The 22,861-nt window shown below is 59.6% G+C and overlaps 1 protein-coding gene and 1 long non-coding RNA gene across 6 annotated transcripts in view; both read right to left on the bottom strand.

The window, feature by feature from the left end:
* Positions 1–682, bottom strand: part of CERK (ceramide kinase) — a 51,581-nt gene extending 50,899 nt beyond the window's left edge. For 3 of the 5 annotated variants that reach the window (XM_085025383.1, XM_085025382.1, XM_085025384.1), the window contains exon 1: positions 426–561. Coding sequence is in view for 2 of the 5 variants with exons in the window: in XM_021093094.2 (XP_020948753.2) it covers positions 426–558 (133 nt within the window). In the remaining 3 variants the exon portion in view is untranslated. Of the gene's footprint in view, positions 1–425 lie in introns of all 5 variants that reach the window. The other 2 variants (XM_021093094.2, XM_085025379.1) reach the window with 1 other exon arrangement.
* A 4,625-nt stretch (positions 683–5,307) lies between these two features.
* On the bottom strand, positions 5,308–7,098 carry LOC102160504 (uncharacterized). Its single transcript, XR_001306638.3, has 2 exons — positions 7,037–7,098; positions 5,308–5,735 (listed from the first exon to the last, which is right to left on the bottom strand). It is a non-coding gene; the product is annotated as an uncharacterized LOC102160504 (long non-coding RNA).
* Positions 7,099–22,861: the final 15,763 nt, after the last annotated feature.

Here is a 22,861-nt window from a genome sequence, read left to right as displayed (position 1 = left end):
TGGCGGCGGGGCGGGGGGGCGCCGGCACCCCCTGGGGATCGTCCGTAATCAATCCCGCTGTCCGTGTGGATGGGGCCCGGCAGACACTTGCGGGCGGGTCGCAGAGATGCGGCCCGGTTCGGGCGACACCTCCAGGGCCGCAGACCTCCCCCGGCGGGCACGACCCCGCGCCTCCGCCTCCGGGGTCGCCTCCCTGCGGGGCCCGCAGGTGCCCCCGCTCCCGCCCTCCCCGCGAGCACCTCCGGGCTCGCTCTTCGTCATCCGGGTCCCGAAGGGCGCGTACACACCCTCGGCGCCCAGGACTCCTTCCTGCCAGCTGCTGCCCAGACCCCGGCCCCCGTCTCCAGGCCTCTCCCGTCCCGGGGCCCCCGCCCCTCCCTCCCCGGCCCCCCGGGTCTCGCCCGCGGGCGGGCGGCGACACTCACCCGCGCCGGGGTCGCCGGCTCCGGGCCCCGGGCTCCGCCACCAGCGCAGCAGCGCCCGCGCGGGGTCGAGGCTCACGGCGCAGCGCTGCTGCTTCACCCACAGCACGGAGCGCAGCGGCTCCGCCGCCCCCATCGCGCCCAGCGCCCGCAGCGCCGCCTGGTCGGCCGGGCCGGGGGCGCGGGGCGGCGCGCGGACACCGAGGGGCGCGGGACCGTTAGCGGCCCCTGGAGCCCGGCCGGGTCGCGGCGGCGGCGGCGGCGGCGGCGGGGCGGGCGGGGCGCGCGGGCGGGCGGCGCTGCGTCACCCCGTACGCAGAGCGGCCGTGGGGACCGAGGAGGGGCCACGGGGGACCGGGCGGGGGACGGGAAGGGGGGCGGCGGGGGAGCTCGGGGTCCGAGAGGGGGCTGGGCCGGGCCGAGGAAGGGCCCGGCGGCGGGGGGGGGGCGGGGCTGTGGGACGAGGAGGGGGGGCGAGGAGGGGCCGGGGTGGGGGAGGGAGGGGGAGGGGGCAGAGAAAGGGGCGGGAGGAGGGACAGTCCCATCGATCAAAGAGGGGGCTGGGCTGAGGTCGGGCCACGCGGACCCCGCGCGCGCGCCCAACGCATCGGAGCCAACCAGGAGGGGGCAGCTTCCTTTTGCAGCCGATCTTAGGGTCCTGGCTGCAGTAGCTGGGGGCGTGGGGTTCAGGAACCCCCAGGGCGGGTCGTTGTGACGGGCTGCGTCCCCTGGTGGTGCAGAAATGCTGTCCGGAGGCCACCGGCCTTGGGTGGGCCTGGTTTTCCGGTGGGCCAGTCCTTATGCAGCCGTCATGGTCACCTACGGAAAGCGTGGGCCTTGTGGAACCCCGCATGGAACGGGGCGGAACCACGTCCTCTGCTCATAGGCCCATTCTCGTGGCGGCCCAGGGGAGCAGGAATCCAGCTGTTCCACGCTCCTGAGAGGGGCAGTTGCAGGCCCTGAGGCTTCCGCAGCAAGGGATGAAGCCAGCATTTGGACCAGGCAGCGTTGGTCAAAGGGCCCTGGTGCCTGCACACCTGGGCTGGGGAGGGATTCGCCCTGAGGAGGCAGGATCTGGTCACAGGAAGCTGAGGCAGAGGTCAGAGGCCTGCCAGGGGCCAGCCATCCTTTACCGCCTGCAGAAGTTGGGCTGGGGGCTGCTGAGAGCAGCTGGGCGTCTCCCAGCCCCAGGTTCTCCTGGCCAGCCCGCCTGCGAGCCGAGCCGAGGATGCTGAGCGTAAGCTGGCAGGGAACCCTGCCTCCTCCTGGCTGGAGGAGGAGGTCTGCTCTTAGGGGACTGGGAGGTGGGGGGCGGCAGGCAGCTGAGCCCTCCCCTCCCCTCTTGGGCAGGCCCAGGGAGAGGGGGCTGCAGTTCTGAGTGCTTTGCCAAGAGCCAACAGCCTGGTGCCCCCAAATTCTCTTCCTCATCCCCCAGCTCCGCTCCACTGTCCCCTCTCCATAGGGGATGGGGCCTTCCCATCCAGCCAAATGGAGCGCCCCAGCCAGGGGGCTCAGCCCTGCTGTCCACCCCTCAGCCCCACAGGGACTTAGACCTGCTTCTCCCTGAGGCCTCCATCCTGAAATCAGGTGGGCGTGCAGTCAGCGGTCTGTGTTTCTTCCCTGAGCGCACCTGTCCCACAATCATCATTCAGAAGCTGCCATTCAGAGAAAAAGTCGCCTAGAGGCACAGGGCTCAGAAGCAACAGGGCCGGCTCCCCTGGCCCAAGCCACCTGTGCCCCCCCCCCCCCGCCACTCCCTCCCCAGCCCTGCTTTTCCTGGGCTCCTCCTGCAGGAGTTTTCCCTGCAGACGGCAGAAGGGCAGGCCCGCGACCTTGCTGCCTGTGTCTGGCAGCTGCCTGTGCCTGGCACTGGGCAGCCACACGTACAGGTCTTATCCTGCCAGCTCCCTGTGTGATTCACTCCTCTCCCAGAGCCCAGCCCCTGTCCAGCCCGGGTACAGGGAGCAGGGAGTGAGGATAGGGCAGAAGGCGAGGTGTGAGTTCTAGCCCCTCCCTTGGGTAAGCCGTACCTGTTCTCCCAGCCCAGTAGGACTTACGGCAGCAAGGCCTGCCCTGCTCCCCTCCCATGGCTGCTGCTCTGAGAGGCCCCGAGAATGTGGATATGAAATTTCTTTGGCAATCTTGCACCAGCAGCAGGCGGGGGCTGGTCCCACACTGCCACACGTCAAGAGGGATGGCAGGAGGAGGGGGTGGCCAGGAGCTCACCCTACAGGTGGCATCAGCCCTAAGGGACCCCCAGCCCCCTTTACTCAGTCCACGGGCCAGGCCGAGGGCTCCTGGTGGCTCTTGTGGACTGAATTGCGTCCTAAAATTCATGCATTGAGGTCCTAACCCCAGCAGCTCAGACTGCAGCTCATTGACTGTGTTTGGAGGCAGAGTCTTTACAAAGGTGATCAAGATTGGAGTTCCCATTGTGGCTCAGTGGGTTAAGAACCCACCTAGTATTCATGAGGATGTGGGTTCCATCCCTGGCCTCCCTCAGTAGGTTAGGGATCCAGCGTTGCCCTGAGCTGTGGTGTAGGTCACAGATGAGGCTCCAGTCTAGGGTTGCAGTGGCTGTGGTGTAGGCCAGAAGCTGCAGCTCTGATTTGACCCCTAGCCTGGGGACTTCCACATGCTCTAGGGGCGGCCCTAAAAAGACAAAGTGAGGTCTTGTGGGTAGCCCTCAATCTGGTAAGACTGGAAGCCTGATGAGCAGAGGAAGCCTGAACACTCCAAGACCAGGGGTGCCTGTACCCAGAGGGTCAAGCCTAGAAGAGGCGGCAGTGGGGGGCAGCCATGGAGGGGCCTCAGGGGAGACCAGCCCTGCTGGCTCTTTGGTCTTGAACTTAACAGAACTTCTCTCTGCACCCCCACTGGGGAAACAAATTTCTCTCGTTCAAGCCGCCCAGTCTGTGGTATTTTGCAGCCTCAGCAGGCTGCAGTGACCTTCCACCTTTCAGTCCAGGGTCCTGTGGTCCTGGGTTGGGCCCGGCCAAGGCAGGACCCCATGCTTGAACCAGCAGGAGGCGGTATGGACGTAAAACCCAGGTTTTCAGAAGAGGTGCTTCCTGCAGTTGAGCTGGACAGGGAGAGGGCTGGGCAGGGGGTCAGGACCCACAGGAGGGCGGTGGGCCCGTGACTCTGACCGAGCTCAGCGCTGGGGGCAGGGGAGGAAAGAGGCGGCGTTGTCCCAGTGCAGCCGCCAGGCCCCTGGTGCTTGCCAGGTCCTGGTGGGCCCGTCGGGAGCTGGCTGTGAAGACCATCAGAAGAGCCAACGGGATCCTCAAGAGGCCGGGATGGCTCGGCTGTCTGTGCTCACAGGTTCCCTGAACCGAGTTCCCTTGCTGGTCTTCCAGACACCCCACCTGTCACCTTGCCCACCTGTCATCTGGGCCCTGGCCCCTTCCCTCATGTCTGCCCGGGACCTTTCTTACAATGCAGCTGGGTCCCCGGACAGCTGGCTCCAGGGCCTTCCCCCTGGTGCCCCTTGCACGGCCTCACTTCCACGTGTGATGCTGCAGAACAATGCGGGGGACCCAGCCTGCCACCAGCCTGGCGTGTGCCCAGCTGGCCATTCCTCCTCGGGGCCTGGATGTGCCCCGCAGGCAGCCAGCCGGAGAGCACGGGCTCAGCTCAGCAGCCTCGGTCCCGTCAGTCAGACTCTGCCCTGCCACCTGTCCCTGGGCCCAGGCCAGTCTGCGGGCTTGGGCTACTGCCTGGTGGCATGACGGCCCCAGCATTGGCCAGCGGCTTCTGGGCTGCACTGGACCTGTCCGGGGGACCTCGCACGAGAGCTTTCTGGACTCCGAGATCCTGTCTAGGCCCACAGCATTGCCACGCAATGCCCATGGTATCCTGCCCACTGGGTCATCCATGCCTGAGGCCCACTGGCTCTTCCTGCCCACGGAGCCCTGGCCGCCAGTGGGGACCTGTCACCATTCCTCCTGTGGCCTCTGACCTACCTTCCCTCTGTCCTGCCCGGGAGCCCTGCATGTTTACTGTGACAGCTGCTTGCTTATCTTCTCAGGCTCCCTCCCCGTGAGGTCAGCACCAAGCTTGACATCAGAATGCTGCCGGGGGTGTGGGGAGGACACTGTGTCAGCTGCACAGCGCTGCCCTCTGCCCTCTGTCCCCCGCCCTCTGCCCACCAGCCTGGAGGAAGAGTGTCCACCTGCCACCCGCCAAGGCTGACTGCCTGAAAGAGCAAACTGCTGAGTTACAAAATCACAGGGCCCTCAGATCAGGGACTCTGGGTCGGCTCACCCCCTTTGCAGATGGAGAAACTGAGGCCGGAGGGGGGCAGCAGCCTCAGCCTCTGAAGGAGCTCGGACTCAGGCTCGGTGAGCCGCGCTGTGTGCCGGTCCTGGCGGCGGCAAGGATCCAGCTCCGCGAGCAGAGCTGGGCCCAGAGGGTCAGATCATCCCAGAAGCAGGTGCTTCATGAGGCCCTGCAGTGACCGCTTGGCTCTGAGGGCGCCAGCAGAGGGCCCCCCCCGCCCCGCCCAGGGGGTCAGCAAGGCCCTGGGGGAGGGCGCAGAGTTGGGGTGGGAAGGAGAACGAGGCGGGGCGCTGGGGCGGGAGGGAGGATGCCTGTCCTGAGACACGGACGCGGTTCACAGCGCGCAGATCTCAGGCAGGAGACGGAAGGTCACGCCGCCCCGCAGTGGCAGCGGCGGTGCCCGCCTTTAGTCGACAGCCTGCTCCGTGTCCCTCGGGACCCGTTCCCTGCGGGTAAAGCTAACTGTGCCCATTTTCCAGATGGGGGACGCGAGGCGCAGAGGTTCAGTCTGCCGTGCGGGCTGGGATCGGAGCCCTGCGTTACCTGCGCTAACACACACGCACTGTCTGTTTCTAGAGGCAGATTCCTCCATCGGCAACCAGAGTGACAGGAAGACCTGTTTTTATTCTGGAAACCACCAAAAAATCCTCAAACCACCAAACACAAAGATAAGCAAGGAGCCTTTCAGCCCTCTCTCAGATGCCCTAATGTCTCAGGGCCCTGGAGCTTTGTTTACGTGGCTGGGCAGAGAGGCAGCTGTCCCCACCTGGGGTCCCTTGCTTGCCAGGCTGCCGCTCAGGGTGAACGTGACAAGGGACTTGGGCAGACAGTCCAGGGGCAGGGAAATGTCCGATTCTTGCCTCTCATCCTCAGGACTTCTCACGGGAAGCGGCTGTGGTTTTAGGAGCCGAGATTAACCGTGGCATCTGGACCTGTAAGGAGGATGGCGACGCTGCGGGAGGAAAGGGAGTTCCAGCGAAACTCCTGGAACGAGCTGATCTTCCACTCTTTCTCTCAGCAGCCAGCGGGCTCCTTTTAAAAAGGAAATCTACATTTTCCCCCACCCTCCCCTCTGCCCCCAGCCCCCCACCCCCCGCATTGGTCGGGCTGCTTTTTTGCTCCTGGCTGAGCGCCCCAGGCAACTCATCTCTTCTTTTCTGCACCCACGGCATATGGAAGTCCCCAGGTGAGGCGTTGAATCCAAGCTGCAGCTGCCAGCCTACACCACAGCCACAGCCACAGCCACTTGGTATCTGAACCGCATCTGCGACCTACGCCACAGCTTGCAGCAATGCCAGATCCTTTAACCCAATGTACCAGGGAATCTGTGTCCTGGTGCTTCAAAGACACCACTGATCCTATAGAGCCACAGCAGGAACTCCCGAAGTTGAATTTCAATCCGGGGTTGTATCAGGAACACTGACTGGGGCAGATGTTAGGGCACGGGGACCAGGGCACACCAAACAGCACCTTCCTGTCGAAAGGTGATGGGGGAGCTGAGTTCCCATTGTGGCTCAGCGGTAATGAACCCGACTGGTTTCCATGAGGATGCTGGCTCGGTCCCTGGCCTCGCTCAGTGGGTTAAGGATCCAGTGTTGCCCTGAGCTGTGGTGTAGGTCGCAGACGAGGCTTGGATCCCGAGTTGCTGTGACTATGCGTAGGCTGGCAGCTGTAGCTCTGATTCAACCCCTAGCCTGGGAACTTCCACATGCCGCGTGTGCAGCCCTAAAAAGACAAAAAAAAAAAAAAAAGGAAGGAAGGAAAGAAAGGTAACAGAGTTCCCTGGTGGCTCAGCAGTTTAAGGATCTGATCTGGCATTGTCACGGCTGTGGCTCTGGTTACTACTGTGACGTAGGTTTGATCCCTGGCTGGGGAACTTCCACATGCTGTGGATGCTGCCCCAAAAAAACCCAAAAGGTGACAGGGCCCCTCAGCTCCATGTAGGCACATGGACCCTTGATATCAGATTGTTGGAACTTTCAAGGGAAGCTGGAAACCTACACTGTGTGTGTGTGTGTGTGTGTGTGTGTGTGTGTTTGTGTGTGTGTGTGTGTGTAATCTTGTGATTTTTAAGTATTGGCAACTAATTCCAATCCACAATATAAAACATTTGGCGGGACAACAAAGCTGGGATGCAGGCCAGAATCACTGAGAGACCAGCCTGTTTGTGACGTCTCACTGAAAACCCCACAAGTTAAGCTAGATTTGAAAATCATTTTTCAATGATAGAGACTGGGGGTACCTAGCAGCAAGGAGCAGGTATGTATGCCCCAAACAGCACAGAAGGAAGAGTTTCTAGAAAGGCAACAAGACAGCAGTGGACGGGAACCTACCCCGTGCAGATGGATTCAGCTGAGACAGGAGCCAGAGCCCAGCGGAGCCTTAGCGAAAGTCCAGGATCAAAGTCCAGGGCGCCAGCTCACTCCGGAAGCAGGAGTAGGCAGACACCACGTGGGAGATTAGCCCCAGGAGCGTGGGGGGGGGTGTTGAATCTGGGTTTAGGGAACTGTGGACAAAACCTCCCAGCCATCAAGCCTTCCACCCCTGTAGCCACCCCGACTATGCACCTGAGGGCATTCAGGATGGAGAAAGGGGGAGACGGGCCCTGGATAACTAAGGTGCACATCAGAGGAAAGATTCTGATGAGCCCAGAAGCCTGCACCTTCTCAAGCACAGAAAAACAATAAATCACTCATGTGAGATGTCTGGCTTTCTTTAAATAAGTCATGTTTTATGCATGTGTGTGTTTACGTATTTATTTAATTCTGTTAGAGTGTAGTTGATAGACAGCGTTGCGTGAGTTTCATGGGTACAGCGGAGTCAATCAGTTACACATATACCCATTCCTTTTTCCCATGTAGGTCATTACAAACCATTGAGTAGAATCAACAAGTAGGTTAATTATTGTCTTCGGTAGTGTGTGTTATTCCTGAACTCTTCATTCGTCTCTCCCTCCCCCCACGGTGTCTAAATAACAGTCATCTTTGATGTTTAGACGCTCTTGTTTTTGTCGCAGAAACGCCTGTATAGCCTGGCTTCTCCCTTGCCTCTTCGGAGCATTCCCTCAGGGCTCTCTGAGAGGCTGTCTTCCAGGCTTACGACCTCAGTAATTCTGCCAAACAAAACCCAATTCTCAACTTTTACAATGTGCTATTTTTTTTTCAGTCAATGGATGTAACAGGATCACGGGGGCCCAGAGAAAGTCGCTAAGTCACGCTCGATGGCTTAGCTTTGCTTTTTTGGTGACAGCCTCGCTGTGCTATAGTTCACACGCCATCCGATTCACTCGTTTCAAGTGTAGAGTTCACCATTAGCGTATTTGTCATCGTCACCTTTAGCACACTTTCCTCACCCTCGTCTGTGGAAGGGGCTTGTCCCCGGCGAGGACACCTGCCTCAGCACCTGAAAACCTAGCGCCACTCACTCCTCTTTCTCTTCTCCTGAGTGAGCTCTTCCGGGGCTGAGACCCGATCCAGTTGCCCCGTCGCTGGGGGCCCAGGGAATAAATCTCCGGGCTTTCCAGTGCTGCAGTTGATTGGTGATGTCTGCCACTGGCCCGGGTGGAGCAGTGGCACATGCGTGGGCGAGGCTGTGTTGCAACAGATTCCCGGGAAGCTCCAGCACTGGCGTCTGTGGTGGGGCTCTGCGGGGAGGCTTTCGCAAGACACAGTAGTCATGGTGGGATTGAGATCTGAACGACCCCTGCCCCCGTAAGGAGTCATGGGCAGTAGAGTCCTCAAGCCTGTGTTGATGTTTCTCCAAAGAAGCTTTACGAATGGCCAATGAACAGAGGAGAAGATATTCAATATCATTAGTCCTCAGGGAAATGTAAATGAGACCCACGAGGAAGTACCACGATGCTGGGATGCTCTAATTAAAACACGGAGGAGCTCCCGTCGTGGCTCAGCAGTTAACCAATCTGACTAGCATCCACGAGGATGCAGCTTCGATCCCTGGCCTCGCTCAGTGGGTTAAGGATCTGGTGTTACCCTGAGCTGTGGTGTAGGTTTCAGACACGGCTCGGATCTGGCGTTGGTGTGGCTGTGGTGTAGGCTGGCAGCTGCAGCTCCGATTCAAACCCCCAGCCTGGGACCCTCCGTATGCAGCGAGTGAAGCCCTAAAAAGCAAAAAACAAAACAAAACGAAATACGGAAAGTAAGTGCCGGCGTGGAAATGGAGAAACTGGAACCCATGCTGCTGGTGGGGATGTAAACTGGGGCAGCCGCTGTGGGACACAGTTGGGCAGTTCTTCAAGTCGGACAGAGTGTCCATGCGATCCGGCAAGGATTTGAAAGCAGGGATTCAAACAGCTATTTGTATACGTATGTACAGAGCTGTGCAGATCACAAGAGCCTGAAGGTGGGAACGACCCCAATGCACATGGAGAGGTACACGGATGAACACGACGTGGCACAGCCACACCATCGAATGCTCATCACCACGGAGAGGAAAGGAGGAGTGATGCAGCATAGATGGCTTTTGAAAACAGGACGCCACACGGCGTTCCCGCGGTGGAGCAAGGGGACCAGCAGCCTCTCCGCAGCAGCAGGACGCAGGTTCCATCCCCAGCTGGCACAGTGGGTGAAAGGACTAGACGTTGCCACAGCTGCACCTGCGGCTCGGATCTTATCCCTTGTCCGGGAACTCCATGTGCCATGGGATGGCCAAAAAAGAAGAAAAAGAAAAAGAAGAAAGAGAAAGAAACAGTATGCTCAGCGAAAGAAGCCAGGCACAAAAGACCACATGTTGTGTGCGCCATGGGCATGAAGTGCCCAGAAGAGGCAAATCCGTAGGACCAGGAAGTGCGCTGGAGATTGGCTGGGAGGGAGAATGGGGGCGTTGCCGATGTGAATGGGGTTTCCTTTTGGGATGAGAAAGTCCTCTGGGACTCGATAGAGGTGAGTGTCCCAAATCTCACTGAATTGCACATCTTCTTTCATTAAAATGGTAAATTTTCTTTTCTTTCTTTCTTTTTTTTTTTGGTCCCACAGCATGTGGGAGTTCCCAAGCCAGGAACTGAACCTGCACCAGAGCAGTGAGCAGGGCCGCTGCAGTGACACTGCCAGATCCTTAACCTGCTGTGCCACAAGGGAGCTCTAAAAGGGTAAATTTTATGTTACGTGTATTTGACCGTGGTTAACAACGAGTCCTCCTACAGCCGCTCGCAGGAGAGGTGAGCACCCCGGAGGTGGAGACAGATGGATTCAGGTCAAGGCGGTCCAAAGGCAGGAGTGACGGGTGCGGTGATTGACAGGACGTGGGAGGATGGCCATGGAAGGATCCGTGTACACCGTGCCCTGTGTCTGGGTGGATGGGAGCCTGTCACCCGGGTGGGCGATCTCCTGGGGCATTGGCAGGCAGTTGTGTGTGTGTGTCTGGCTGCAGGTCATGTCCAGACCCCTGAGTAACCAGAGGGTGAACAGAGAGAGGGGGCCAGGAACAGGGGCCTGTGTCCTTGGAACCCCCAGTGCCCACCTCATTGCAGCAGCTGCCACTTTCCTTCTGGGCGGTGACTTATAGGATCGCCCATCAGAGATGAGGGCAGGGCAGTGGGGGAGGGGAGCCCATGAAGGAGACTGAGATGAGCCGGTCAGAGAGGTGGGCAGGGGGGCCGGGGGTGGGGGGCATCCCAGGGGAGGGGCGGGGGTGGGCTCCGGGAGGCCCAGCTCCACCCGGAGCAGACCTGAGACTGTGCCCTCCGCAGCCTGAGCCTCGGGTTCCGCACACACACGACCAGGCAGAGAAAGCGGCAAGGGCTCCCCACTCTGCCTGGGAGGAGCTGTAAAGCTGGCACTGGGGTTTCTGCACCTCGGCTCTAAGGACGTTGGGACAGGTCGTTCTCTGCAGGGGGCTGCGCTGGCGCTGTGGGATGTACAGCAGTGTCTCTGGCCTTCTACGCACCAGAGGCCAGGAGCGGCCCTGGTGTGACCATCAAAAATGTCCAGGAGTTCCCTGGTGGCCCAGCGGGTTAAGGATCTGGCGTTGTCACTGCAGCATCTTGAGTCACTGCTGTGGTGCAAGTTCAGTCCCTGGCTTGGGGACTTCCGGATGCTGCAGTGACGACAAAACAAACAAACAAACCAAGTCCAGACATTGCTAAATCCCATCCCCAGAGAGAACCACTGCCGTAGACGTGTTTCTCGGTGCTGTGGTTTCTTCCTTCCTCTGTAGGTGCAGATGCTAAAACCGACCTCCTGGGATGCTGGGAGGGTTGGACGACCTCGTGAGCACAGAGCCTCGTGAGGCTCCCGTGTCAGTCCAGGCGGCAAGAGGCAGTACAAGTGCTGAGAAGCAGCAGGTGCTCACCGGGGGTGCTTTTGGCCGTGGTTTTGGGAGGCTGGCCTTAGGGAAGGCGATGAGGAGCCTGAGCCACTCGGAGAAACACTCGGAAGCCACTCTGAGCATTGCCGCTGCGATGACCTGCACAGCGTGTCCGCAGGGCCGCACGGAGCACTGCCCCGGCTGCTGCTCAACTGCTGGCCGGGCCTCGGGCCAGGGGGACTGGGCTGCCCTGACTGCCAGCCTTTCTCCCCTGGGAGCGGCCAACAACCAGCTCAGCCAGAAAGCCACGGCACACAGCAGGCTCCCCGGAAACACCTGCCCCCTCGGACCGATCCCTCCCGGCCTTTCTGGTGTGGCCCTGCTTTGGCACTTGAAGCCCCAGGTCCTGGCAAGTGCCTGCAGTTTCAAGCGGGCAGCACCCTGGGCTGTCCTGCTCCAGGTTTCCAGCCTTCCCCGGGCGTGGAGCCGGGCCGCGGGGGCCCTGAGCCACCAGCTCTCCAGCTGGGCTCACCTCAGGCGACACCGGTGGGGTGACCTCATTTAGGTCTAGAGCAGAAATAGAACAGATCATGCCAATTAGCAGCTGCTCCCAAGCCAGGGGCCGGCACACCCGCCACGGCCTCCCTGAGGACAGCTGGTGGCAGGTCGTGGAAAATTCCACCCGCAGTGTACCTCCGCTGGGGGAGGGGGCCGAGGATGCCCCCTCCCTGGGAACACACCCAGCTTTGCCTCTTGCTGGTCCACAGGCCAAAGCCCAGAGGCCTTGGGGGAGGGGGAGGCACAGCCCCCAGAGATCCTGGTTCCATCAGCTGGGGGCGGGGGGGGACCTGCACAGTCCACACACTCCCCAGGTGATCTGCATACAGGTAGCCCTCATTCTGTCCCATCAGGTCCAGGGACCAGGGCCTGAAAGCGCTCTGCGCCTGGACCTGGAGGCCACCTGCCCACCGCCCGGCCCTAGAGGCCGGCTGAGGAGTAGATGCCTGGACGGGACTGGCACAGAGCTGGCGCCAGCCAGCCTCCACCTCTCTGTCCACTTGGAGCAGCTGGTGTGGGCAGAGACCCCAGGCTAGGGGCCGAGGGGCCTCTTCTGTCCCGGGCTGCTCTGCTGGCAGGCCTGGTGACCTTGGGCCATTCTCATGACCGTTCCAGCCCACTGTCCTCTGTTCTTGCTCTCCTTTGGGGGACCGCGCCCATCAAGAGCTGGGGGCAGCAGAAACGACACCAGCTGGGGAGTCAGGGAGGCTGGGCTGAGTCCATCTCAGACTTAGACAAATCACTGGTCTCTGGGCCTCACTCTGCCCATCTACAAAGTGGGGCGCAGCAGTGAGGACTCCCAGGCACCCTCCTCCAATCCCTAAGGCTCCCGGCGGCATTTTTGGTCCCAGACGCTCGGCCCAGTGCTTGCACCTGCGTGCCCTGGGTGTTCTGTGACGTCCTTGGGAGCAGGAAGCAGGAGAGGGCTGAGTCCAGGTGCACAGCGCCAGCTTCGTCTCCCGCTTAAACTCCTGCGCCAACAAATTCACCCCTTTGCCACCCTCTTCCTTTTCCAATAAAGAAACGGGCGGAAGCTGGCAGGAAGGCACTGAAAGGAAGCCCCTTTGCCAGGCTGCCACCTCCCCATGGGGGCAAAGCCAGGGTCAGCGGATTCCAGACCCACAACCAAGCGGGAAGTGCCGGGAGTGGCAGGCTGTGTGGTGAAGGGGAGGAAAGTTGGTCTGGGCGGTAGTGGGGAGGTGGGAGGGGCTTCGGGGCGGGCAAACTCGCTTCTCCAGCATCCACAGAGGACCTCTGATGCTGGAGGCCCCACCCCGAGGCAGGCCCACCTCGGCCCCAATGTGGCAAAACCCTCATGTTGGCTGGTACAAGGCTTGCATCTCAGCCGAGCAGTTTCCCGGGTATGTGCCTTTGATCTTTAGAAGAATCCTGTGTGGTTGGTTATTACTCCCATTTCACAGATGGGGTAGGTGAGGCCCGGAGGGGCTGGCTGTGCCCAGGTCACACAGAACTGTGTCACTGGACCCTGGCCAGTTCTCCGGCCGCACGTGGCCTATGACGCCCTGACTCAGGATGCTCAGGAGATGAGGAGAGAGGGGCTGGGGGCGGGGGAGAGGGGCTGGGAGAGGATGCTCGGGGCTCTTTACAAGACATGGGCCCTGGCATCCAGCATGGCGGGGTGCCAGCCAGGGCCTGGCGGCAGGGCTCGAGGAGGCTGGCACTGCCTCTGTGGGTGGCTGGCATGAGGGAGCTCAGACGTGTTCTGACGCTGGGGAAACAGGCCCAGGCTCCCGTCCCAATTTCTGAACCTTTGTTCCTTGTCTGCGCTGCCCGGGGGGCCCGTGGGTGTGATGACTCAGGCCCGTCTCTGCTCCCGCAGGCCCGCCGGGCCGCGGGCCGGACGCCTGGTCTGAGGGACGCTGGGTGGGGTCGCGGCAGCGGCCGTGGAGGCGCGTCTGGGGTCAGTGGCTGACGGGCGTGAGCGAGGAAGTGAGGAAGCAGGGAAGCGGGCGGCGGGAGGGCACGGGCCGAACTCGGCCACGCTGGACAGGTGCTTAATGCCCGGCCTTGGCCGGCAGCCCAGAGCGGCCACGCTGGACGGGGGCCACAGCCCGGCTTTGACAGCTCCCAGGGGTAACCCCACCAGCAGCTCCCCGGGGGCTTGAGATGAGGGGAGGTGCCCTCCCCCTCCCCCCTGATCTTTGGAAGGACCCCGTGGGTCAGCAGGATGGTGGTTATGACTCATGTTACAGACCTGCTCAGGCCTCTGTCCCCAGCCCTTCCACGTCCTGGGAAGCCACCTCCCGCATGGGGCCTGCCCGAGAGGAGCCGCTCATCCTAGACCTGACGCTCATACTCACAAGCCGGGGGCCCAGGCGGGGAGCAAGCGCTCCCTTTGAGCAAATCCTACCACAGCCAAGACGTCCTGGGCAGCAGAGCTGGGCCGATGGTCCAGAAAGGGACGAGAGGGTTCCAGGCCCTGCACAGCACATCTGGGACGGGGGCCCTACCGGAAAGCCCCCGAGACCCCCGCCGCCAGGGTGACAGGGACTGGAGTGGAGCTGGCGGGCCAGCGTGGCCCGGCACAGGGCACACAAATTCCAGCGAGCCAAGAGGGTGTGGACTGCGAAGGAAGCACAGCCCACAGGTCGAGAGTTAGGCTCTCTTAGGACTTCAAGCCCGGGAGGCAGCATCTCGGGCGACCTGGAGAAAACTGTGCTGAGGAGGTGGGGGAGCCGGGAGTTAGAGGAGTTTCTGCGAGAAGGGCAGGTAGTGGGGACAAAAGATGACCGTTAACTAGAGGACATCACCTCAAGCTACCGAACCGACTGCTTTCCTCTGGGTGGGAAGATGCGAGCGTCGGGGCGCCTTGAAATCTTCCTTCCACACGCACCCCAGCTATGGGGGCCCGTATCCTGTGTTTCCACATCCTGAGTTTCCAGGGCTCACCGAGGGGGTCGGGGGTGGGAGGTGGGTTGCCGGTGTAGGTGGCTGCCATCCATGACCTCTGGCAGGCTCCATCCGGCCCATGGGCTGCTGCAGGGCACCCAGCATCATGGACCCCTCCCTGCCAGAGACACCTCTGCCCGCCTTCGTTGGCCTGGGCTTCTGCCCTGCTGGCCGACACCCTCCACTCCACACGCTGCTTGAAGTTCTAGGCCGGGGCGGGGGCGTGTGTCCAGTCTCAGGCACTGGGCAGGCTGCTGGACCTGGCGAGACCTGGAGGATGCGGGTAAGGGCACCCGGGCCCAGCTGCCTCGGGGCTCCCAGAACTCTGCCCAGGCATCTCGCTGCAAACACAGATGCCTTCCGACTGACCGGGCACTGCCCCAGGCGGCCGCACGTGCTCCGGGGTGCCCTGCGCTCAGCCCGGCCAGCCTGCCCCCGGCCCCGCTCTTCCTTTGCTCTGCGCCCTCTAGAGGCGGCTGGGAAAGCTGCGTGGAGGGAGCCAGCCTCCCAGCGGATCCGAAGGCGCTGGAGTTGTGCTGTGGGCCCAGGGGCCGGGAGACCTGGGAGCACGTGTGAGGGCGAGGGGCTTGGGAGGCAGGTGGGCGCTGGGGAGGACTGGGCCTGCTCTAGGAGGGGCACGGGATTCCTGCACAGAGACCCGCCCTGGGCTGTCCCCGGGGCTCCCCCATCCAGCCAGCGCCCTACCCAGCCCTGCCCTGGCACCTGCAGGGATGGAGGGGCTGAAGTGGGGCGGAAGTCCCCCTGCATGGTGCTCTGGGGTCACTTCCCAGCGGCTGTGCCCTGGGGCTTGGTCCCTTGGGTGGGGGCTGCCTTCAGAGCTGTCACTAGCAAGCCTAACGCCCCAGAAGGGCTCGTCCCTGTCCCTGCTGGCAGCCACCCTGTGACTGTGGGCAAAGTCAGTCTGAAGACCAAGTCTGCCCACAAAGGGCGACAGGATCCAAACCACCCCTGCGAAGTGGATCTGCAGCCCGGGCTGGACTGGGTGAAAAGCCTTGCTCAAATCTGGACTTTCTAGGTCCTGAACCAATAAATCCTCTTCGATGTTTAAATCAGCTGAGTCATGTGTTTTACATCTGGAAACATCTTAGCTGGCCGAATGGTCTAGAATTTTCTCCTGGGTCGACACACTAAACTCCTTGCAACAAACACGACCTGCCTTGGACACTTAATAATGGGCTGTGAACAACCTTGTAAAAATAGAGGAGCTGGAGGTTGTCACGCGCAACGTGGCGCCGCGTCACCCGATTGCCTCATCATTCACTTCGCCCGTTCTGTCTGTGGGGGGACATGTAGGTTGTTTGCAATTTTTGTTGTTTTCAGTGTGTTAGTGTCTATGAAACACTGCTCATCTGTCCGACTACTGTCCCAGGGAGCATTTGGTGTGGTTGCCACCACAAGCCTGCGGTTGCCGGGGGAAGGGGGGGCGGCTTGGGAGACTGGGATTAGAGGCCAACTATTATAGACAAGAGAGATGAACAACAAGGCCCTGCCGGAGCTCCCACCATGGCACAGTGGGTTAAGAACCTGCCTGCAGTGGCTCCAGTCACTGTGGGTGTCAGGTTTGATGCCGGGCCCAGGGCAGGGGGGTAAAGATCGGGTGTGGCTGCCGCTGCAGCTGTGGATCCCGTCCCTGGCCTGGGAACTCCCACATGCTGTGAATTCAGCCCCAAAAGTAGCAAAGCCAAACAAGGTCCTACAGTTCAGCACAGGGGACGACAGTCGCCGTCCTGCAACAAACCCGACGGGAAAGCACAAGAAAGAGAATGTGCCACACGCTCATACACACACGACACTGACAGCACGAACAGCCTGACCCAGCCACAACACAGACTGGGACCTGAACCCACGGTTTCATTTTTTTATTTTTATTTTTTTTGTCTTTTTATTTTTATAGGGCCACACCCACGGCATATGGAGGTTCCAGGCTAGGGGTCCAATCGGAGCTGCTTTACCAGCCTACACCACAGCCACAGCAACACCAGATCCAAGCGGCGTCTGTGACCCCCACCACAGCTCACAGCAACGCTGGATCCTTAACCCACGGAGCGAGGCCAGGGATCGAGCCCGCAACCTCATGGTTCCTAGTCGGATTCGTTACCCACCCGAGCCACGACGGGAACTCCCAAACGCACGGTTTTAAATTCGAGTTGCTCACCCGGTGTCCGGACTCACCGAGGGTCGGGTTCTTCACGTCTCCGCGAGGGACACGCGAGAGGCGAGAAGCAGACCCACTAGGAGAGGACGCTGGTGAGCGAGGAAAGCAGGCAGGCCAGGAGGCGCGGCCCGAGGAGCCTGGGGGCCACAGAGTTGCCCTGCGAGGGGCCTGGGGGCCGGCGAGGCCGCCTCTTCGCTTCTGGGTGTGGCAGCTGAAGTCAGCTGAGGGGCGGCCTGCAAAGTCCTGCCTTGGTCGGAATCTCATCCCACCCCCTCGCAGCTCCCGAGTGGAGCAGCTGCCTGTGTGGTGGGTCTCCTGGGCTCCCAGTGGGCTCCACCTTCCCTCTCGTTTACACATGTACATACATACAAGTGAATCATTTTGCTGTACAGCAAAAATTAATAAAACACTGTAAATCAGCTATACTTCAATTTTAAAAAGCGCATGTGGGAACACCCACTTGGGCTCAGCAGTAAGGAACCCAACGGGTGTCCATAGGGAGGTGAGTTTGGTCCCGGGCCCCGCTCAGTGGGTTAAGAATCCAGCGTTGCCATGGCTGTGGCTCTAACTCGACTTCTAGCCTGGGAACTTCCATATCTGTGGTTGCAGCCCTAAAAAGGCCAAAAAAAAAAAAAAAAAAAAAAAAAAAAAAGCTTTTGTGTGCTTTTGATGAGTAGCGGTATTTTATTTTTTTCTTTAAAAAAATTACCAAAAAGTCCCATTTTTATTTGTTCACTTACCACTGGTATTTCCTCTTTGAATATGTTCTTTGAAGTGTTTAGTCAAACAAAATGTATTCTTAATTATGAAATCAGAGTTTCCTCTTGGGGTCTTTAACTTCCTTATTTATAAGGTTTCCATACATTTCTTCCTTCCTTTTTTTTTTTTTTTTTGGCCATGCCCCCAGCATTTGGAAGTTCCTGGGCCAGGGATGAGACTTCCACCACAGCAGTGAAAATGTTGGTTCCTTAACCTGCGGAGCTGCCAGGGAACTCTTTTCTTTTCATTTTTGAACATTTTATTGGCGTATAACTGATGTAGCATGTTGTATTAATTTCTGGTGTGAATCAGTTATACACACACACGTATCCTTTTTCAGATTCTGTTCCCTATAGGTCATCACATAGTATTACACTGACTTCCCTGTGCTAAAGAAGCAGGTCCTTGCTGTTACCTAGCTTACACACAGTTGTGTGTACGTGCCAACCCCGAGCTCCTCCCCTCACCTTGGGGGACCAGTTAAGTTCACTTACGGTTCTCAGACGAATAAGCAAGAGGCGACCCGGTCACAGGAAAATGGGAGGGTATAGCCAGATCCTGGAAAATGAGATACATTAAGCTTTGCTTGTATGACTAAGCTGGCTGGTCTGCTCAGGGAATTTTCTTTGCTTTTCTTTGTAGGGTTGCACCCGCGGCATATGGAGGTTCCCAGGCCAGGGGTTGAACAGGAGCTGCAGGAACCGGCCTAGGCCACCGCCACAGCAACGCAGGATCCCAGCTGCATCTACCACCTGCACCACCGCTCACGGCGACACCAGATCCTTACCCACCGAGCCAGGTCAGGGATCGAACCCGCATCCTCATGGACCCTAGTCGGGCTCGTTACCCTGAACCACGACGCGAACTCCTGGTCTCCAAGCATCGGATGCACCACAGGAAACCCTGAAAGGCTTTGCACTGGCCAAGGTCGCAGTCCACAGCCAGGGAGGTGGTGGGAGCGAGGCCGTGGCCACCGGGACCACTGGTCCTCAGGTGTGTTCCACAGAACCCGGAGGCTTCGGCCTGGCGGCCTGGCAGCCTTCCTGCCCACAACCCATGGCCGCGAGGAGGGGGCACAGCCCTTGAGGACGCGGTGTCCGCCCTGCGTCTTTGCTCCGTGAGGACAGGGTGGGGGAGCCTGGGGTGGGGCCCCGAGTCTCATCATTCTCTGGGGAGCCTGTGTTTCCTGTTTCACAATCCTGTCCTTTTCCGGAGGTTCCGAATCCTGGGGTGGGAACACTGAGAAAAAGATGCAGGCAGAGTACCACTGAACTTTAAGCTACGGCTGCCACCTACTCACCTTGGGCTCCTGTGCCAAGGGGCTGGCAGGCCAGGAAAGCCCCCCCCTGCCGCCCGTCGGAGGAGGCGGGAGGGGGGCGGGCAGGAGGACGCTGGGCACCTACAGGGGTCTCCCTGTCTGGGTGGTTTTTTTCTTGCTGTTTTTTACTTTTGTTTGGGGGCCACACCTGCAGCATGAGGAAGCTCCCAGGCCAGGGATAGAACCCACGCCCCCAGCAGTGACAACACTGAATCCTTAACCCGCTGAGCCACCAGGGAGGGCATCTCTGCCCAGTTTTTTTTTTTTTTTTCATCTTTTTGGGGCCATATCCTCGGCATATGGAGGTTCCCAAGCTGGGGGCCCAATCAGACCTACAGCCATCGGCCTACACCACAGCCATGGAAATGTGGGATCCAAGCCGTGTCTTCGACCTACACCACAGCTCACGACAACGCCAGATCTTTAACTCACAGAGCGAGGCCAGGGATTGAACCTGCAACCTCATGGTTCCTAGTTGCCTTTGGTTGCGCTGCGCCCCAGTGGGGAACTCCTCTGCCCAGTTCTAATGGTTGGTGGGCATGCAGAGCAGAGCAGCCGCGGCCTGAGAAGGGCATGGTCTGTGATGGTGGCTCTGAAGCCCCTAGGACGAGAGGCGGGCTCACTCCAGCAGGTGGGACCCACAGAGGTGCTACTTGGGGGCTGGAGGGTGGTGGAGCCTGCAGCCGGTGATGGTGGAGGGACAGGACAAGTGACTGCTGTGACTCCAGGATGATCCTGGCAACCTTCTCCTGGCAGTTTCCCCAGAAAAGGGGCCACCTTCCTGGATGGGAACACGCGTGAGCTGGTGGATCCGAGGGCCCAGGGCCCGGGGCGGACTGCGGGGGACGCTGCCTTCTGCTGTCCCTGCGAGCACCATGGTCTCATTCCCTCCTCCGCTGGGAGTATCGGCTGCTGGTGGCTCAGCGCTAAGTCCCTCCTTGGGAGCTGCCCTCAGCAGAGGGGCGTGTCCTCTCCCAAGTTTATGTGCCTCCCCCAGGGGTGGTTCACACCCCGTGACTGGTCTACACAGCAGCACAATCTCCACCAGCTCATCTCAGTCCAAGTCGTCTCTGGGGGCCTCCTTCCTGGCCGCCCTCACGGAGCAACGTCTCCCCAGGGAAACACTTGCACGCAAATCCGGCTCACCATCTGTTTCCTGGGGCACCCAGCCTGGGCCGCAGATCTAACAGCCTAAAGCCTCACCTGTGAGGCAGCATCCAGTTTCCTCTGGTCTCCTGGCTTCAGCAATGACATTCTCTCTGCCTGGAACTCTTCCTCGCCTCGTGTCCTGTGACACGGACTCAAACTCACAGGACAGCCGTGATCCCACCAGTCACCCCAGCTCCTAAGTGCTATTGCTCCCTGTTTTCATTTTATTTATTTTACTTTATATTATTTTATTGGCTGCGCCCATAACATACAAGTGTTTGAGGCAGCTCAGTGCATGAGAGGAAGAGCTGGTGATAATACTTTAGTGCACGAAGAAACAAGGTAACATGCAAAAGGTCAGAGAGAATAAAACACCTGGATACACTCCACTTGCCTCGAGAAATACAGCACACGCCGCGGAACCCCTATGAGTTCCTCACTGATCACATTCTCCACCACTGCCCCATTTGGGCAACCGTTCTCCTAAATTTAGCTTTCAGCACTCTTTTACTTAAAAAAGAGAAATTAAGGAGTTCCCATGGTGGCTCAGCGGGTTAAGAACCCAACATACTATCCTTGAGGATGCAGGTTCGATCCCTGCCCTTGCTCAGTGATTACAGACCTGGTGTTGTCATAAGCTGGGGCGCAGGTCGAAGATGTGGCTCGGATCTAGCGTTGCTGTGGCCGTGGTGCAGGCCGGCGCCTGCAGCTCTGATTCAGCCCCTAGCCTGGGAACCTCCACATGCCTTGGGTGCGGCCCTAAAAAGACTGACAAAAAAAGAGGAATTAAATGGCAGCACAGCATATGCCTTCATATTCAATGGTTTTCAGTCACCATTGCGTGTGAAATCCATCTGTTGACACGCAACTAATTTATTCATTTTTCCGCTCCTGCCGCATTCTTCGGATGACGCCGTGTAGGTGACCCCACGGGCGCCATGTCGCCATGAACAGGCCTGAATGCGAACAGTCCTGCCACTCGAGGGGGAGTGCCGGGCAGTCGGGTACAGGCACCTTTGGTCACGGGGAACCACCAGTGGCCGTGCAAATCTGCAGGATGGAGTCACGCCCCACCAGCAGGGGATCAGAGCTCTGATTGGCTCAGAGCTCACAGCCTCGTCAGTTCCGCCATTGACAGTTTTAAGTATTTTCCCAACCCGTTAGGCGTGCAGCGGCGAGGCCGGGGTTCCCATTTGCCGTGAGGGTAAATCGCAGTGGAAGGAGGCCCCGGGCGCTGGCGGCGCAGTGGTTCCTCCCCGCGCGGGGGTCGCCGCCTCCTCCTGCGCCGCGCTTGCGCACGGGGCCCGTTCGACTCCTGGGTGCGGCGCCGGGCGAGGCCCTGCCGCGTTCACGCTGCGTTTGCACCGGACACTCCCGGCACACCCGCCGTTACCACTCGTCTCCGCAGGTGATCTCGATCTTTCTTTAGCTGGAGTGTGGTTGACCTACGACGGTACATTAGTCCAGGTGTTCAGCAAAGTGAGTCCGTTTCACAAACCCATTCTTCCTTCCCATGCAGGTTCCTAGACTCCTGGGTGGATGCCCCTCAACGCAGCGGGTCCTTGTTAATCACCTATTTTATACACAGTAGCGTGTGTATGTTATTCCCACGCCAATGGGTCCCTCCCCGACGGTTTCCCCTGTACTAACTGTTAAGGTTTTTTTTTTTTTTTTTTTTTTTCTTTTGAGGGTCACACCCATGGCATGTGGAAGTTCTCAGGCCAGGGTTGAATTGGAGCTGCAGCTGCCAGCCTACACCACAGCCACAGAAACACCAGATCCAAGCTGTGCCTGCGACCTACACCACAGCTCACGGCAACGTGCCAGCTCCTTAACCCACTGAGCGAGGCCAGGGATCAAACCGGCATCCTCGCGGATACTGGCTGGATTGTTTCCTCTGCGCCGCAACGGGAACTCCCTCTTCTCATGTGCCTTTTGGCCATCTATCTCGATCCTGACTTTGTTTTTCGATTATGTTGCTCTCTTTTTTTCTGAGTCTGGAAGCGAGAGGACCTCGGTCTTGTCTTCTTTGAAGAAAGAATTCAGCAGAGAGCAAGGCTGTGAAACAGATACAGGGGTGATCAGAGGGACACTGCGTGGGTAGACACACGGCTGCGCTGGTGGGATGAGCTGTGCCAGCAGGGTGGCTCAGAGCACTAACATGAGTGTCTTCCGGGCTTCTCTGGCCAACCATCTCGTCTGTGCCCATACGTGGCCCAACTAGGGCCCTTCCTGGTGGGCATGTGCACCTCTTGGCCAAGATGGACCCCAGTGCAATGTTTTCTTGGTGGTGGTGGGGGGGGGGCTGGCAGCTCCTCCCTCCTTTGGCCCCTCCCTAGACTGAGGAGCTCCTCTGCCCATGTGTCAGGCTGGGAAATCTCACAAGAGTAAGTACATTGTGGTTGCTTTGTCTTCCGCCCAGCTGGGGCCCGAGGCACCGGCTGGTATTTCATCCTGAAGTGTCAGTGGGAGATGGGCTGCAGCTGCTCGCCCGGGGCGTCTACCTCCATCCCCCTAAGAGAGGCGCACCCAGAAAATCTCTATTGGGAGGATGAGGGATTGAGGTCCGACTTCCGTGGCTTCTTCAGGCTGGCACTGGGCTCGTGGACCCTGCCTCCCTGGGGCCATGGGACTCTCGCCCTGCCTTGTCACGGGGCCCCAGGGTGGCCTCTGCTGTTATTCCAGGAGGTCTCCAGTCTCAGGGAGTGGCCGGGACCCCACATCACCGTCTTGACTGAGGAAACAGACTTAACAAGTAGCTTAAAAAGGCAGGGGCTGAAAACCAGGAGCAGGGTCAGGGCAACAAGAGGCCCGAGCAGGAGTGAGAACCAGGCCACACTTGGTAACAGCCCCTGGCCTGCTGGCCAGAGAGACTCAGCACTTGGGTTGCTCCGTCCGAAAGAATGAAGCCACTTGGCCTGGTCAGGGACATTTCTGACGTCCCCTCTGCGAGCCCAGCATCCTGATGCAGGGGCAGCACGTCTTACTGACGACTGCACACGCTCCTCCTTGTTGGGCCAGGAGGAG

The sequence above is a fragment of the Sus scrofa genome, chromosome 5, assembly GCF_054392235.1.
Source record: "Sus scrofa isolate SSC_HxYL_T2T_F1_AM1 chromosome 5, Sscrofa_HxYL_maternal_Yorkshire_Landrace_v2.0, whole genome shotgun sequence".
Lineage (NCBI taxonomy): Eukaryota > Metazoa > Chordata > Mammalia > Artiodactyla > Suidae > Sus > Sus scrofa.
Note: the sequence above shows the minus strand (reverse complement) of the source record. Positions and strands in the feature narration are given on the sequence as shown.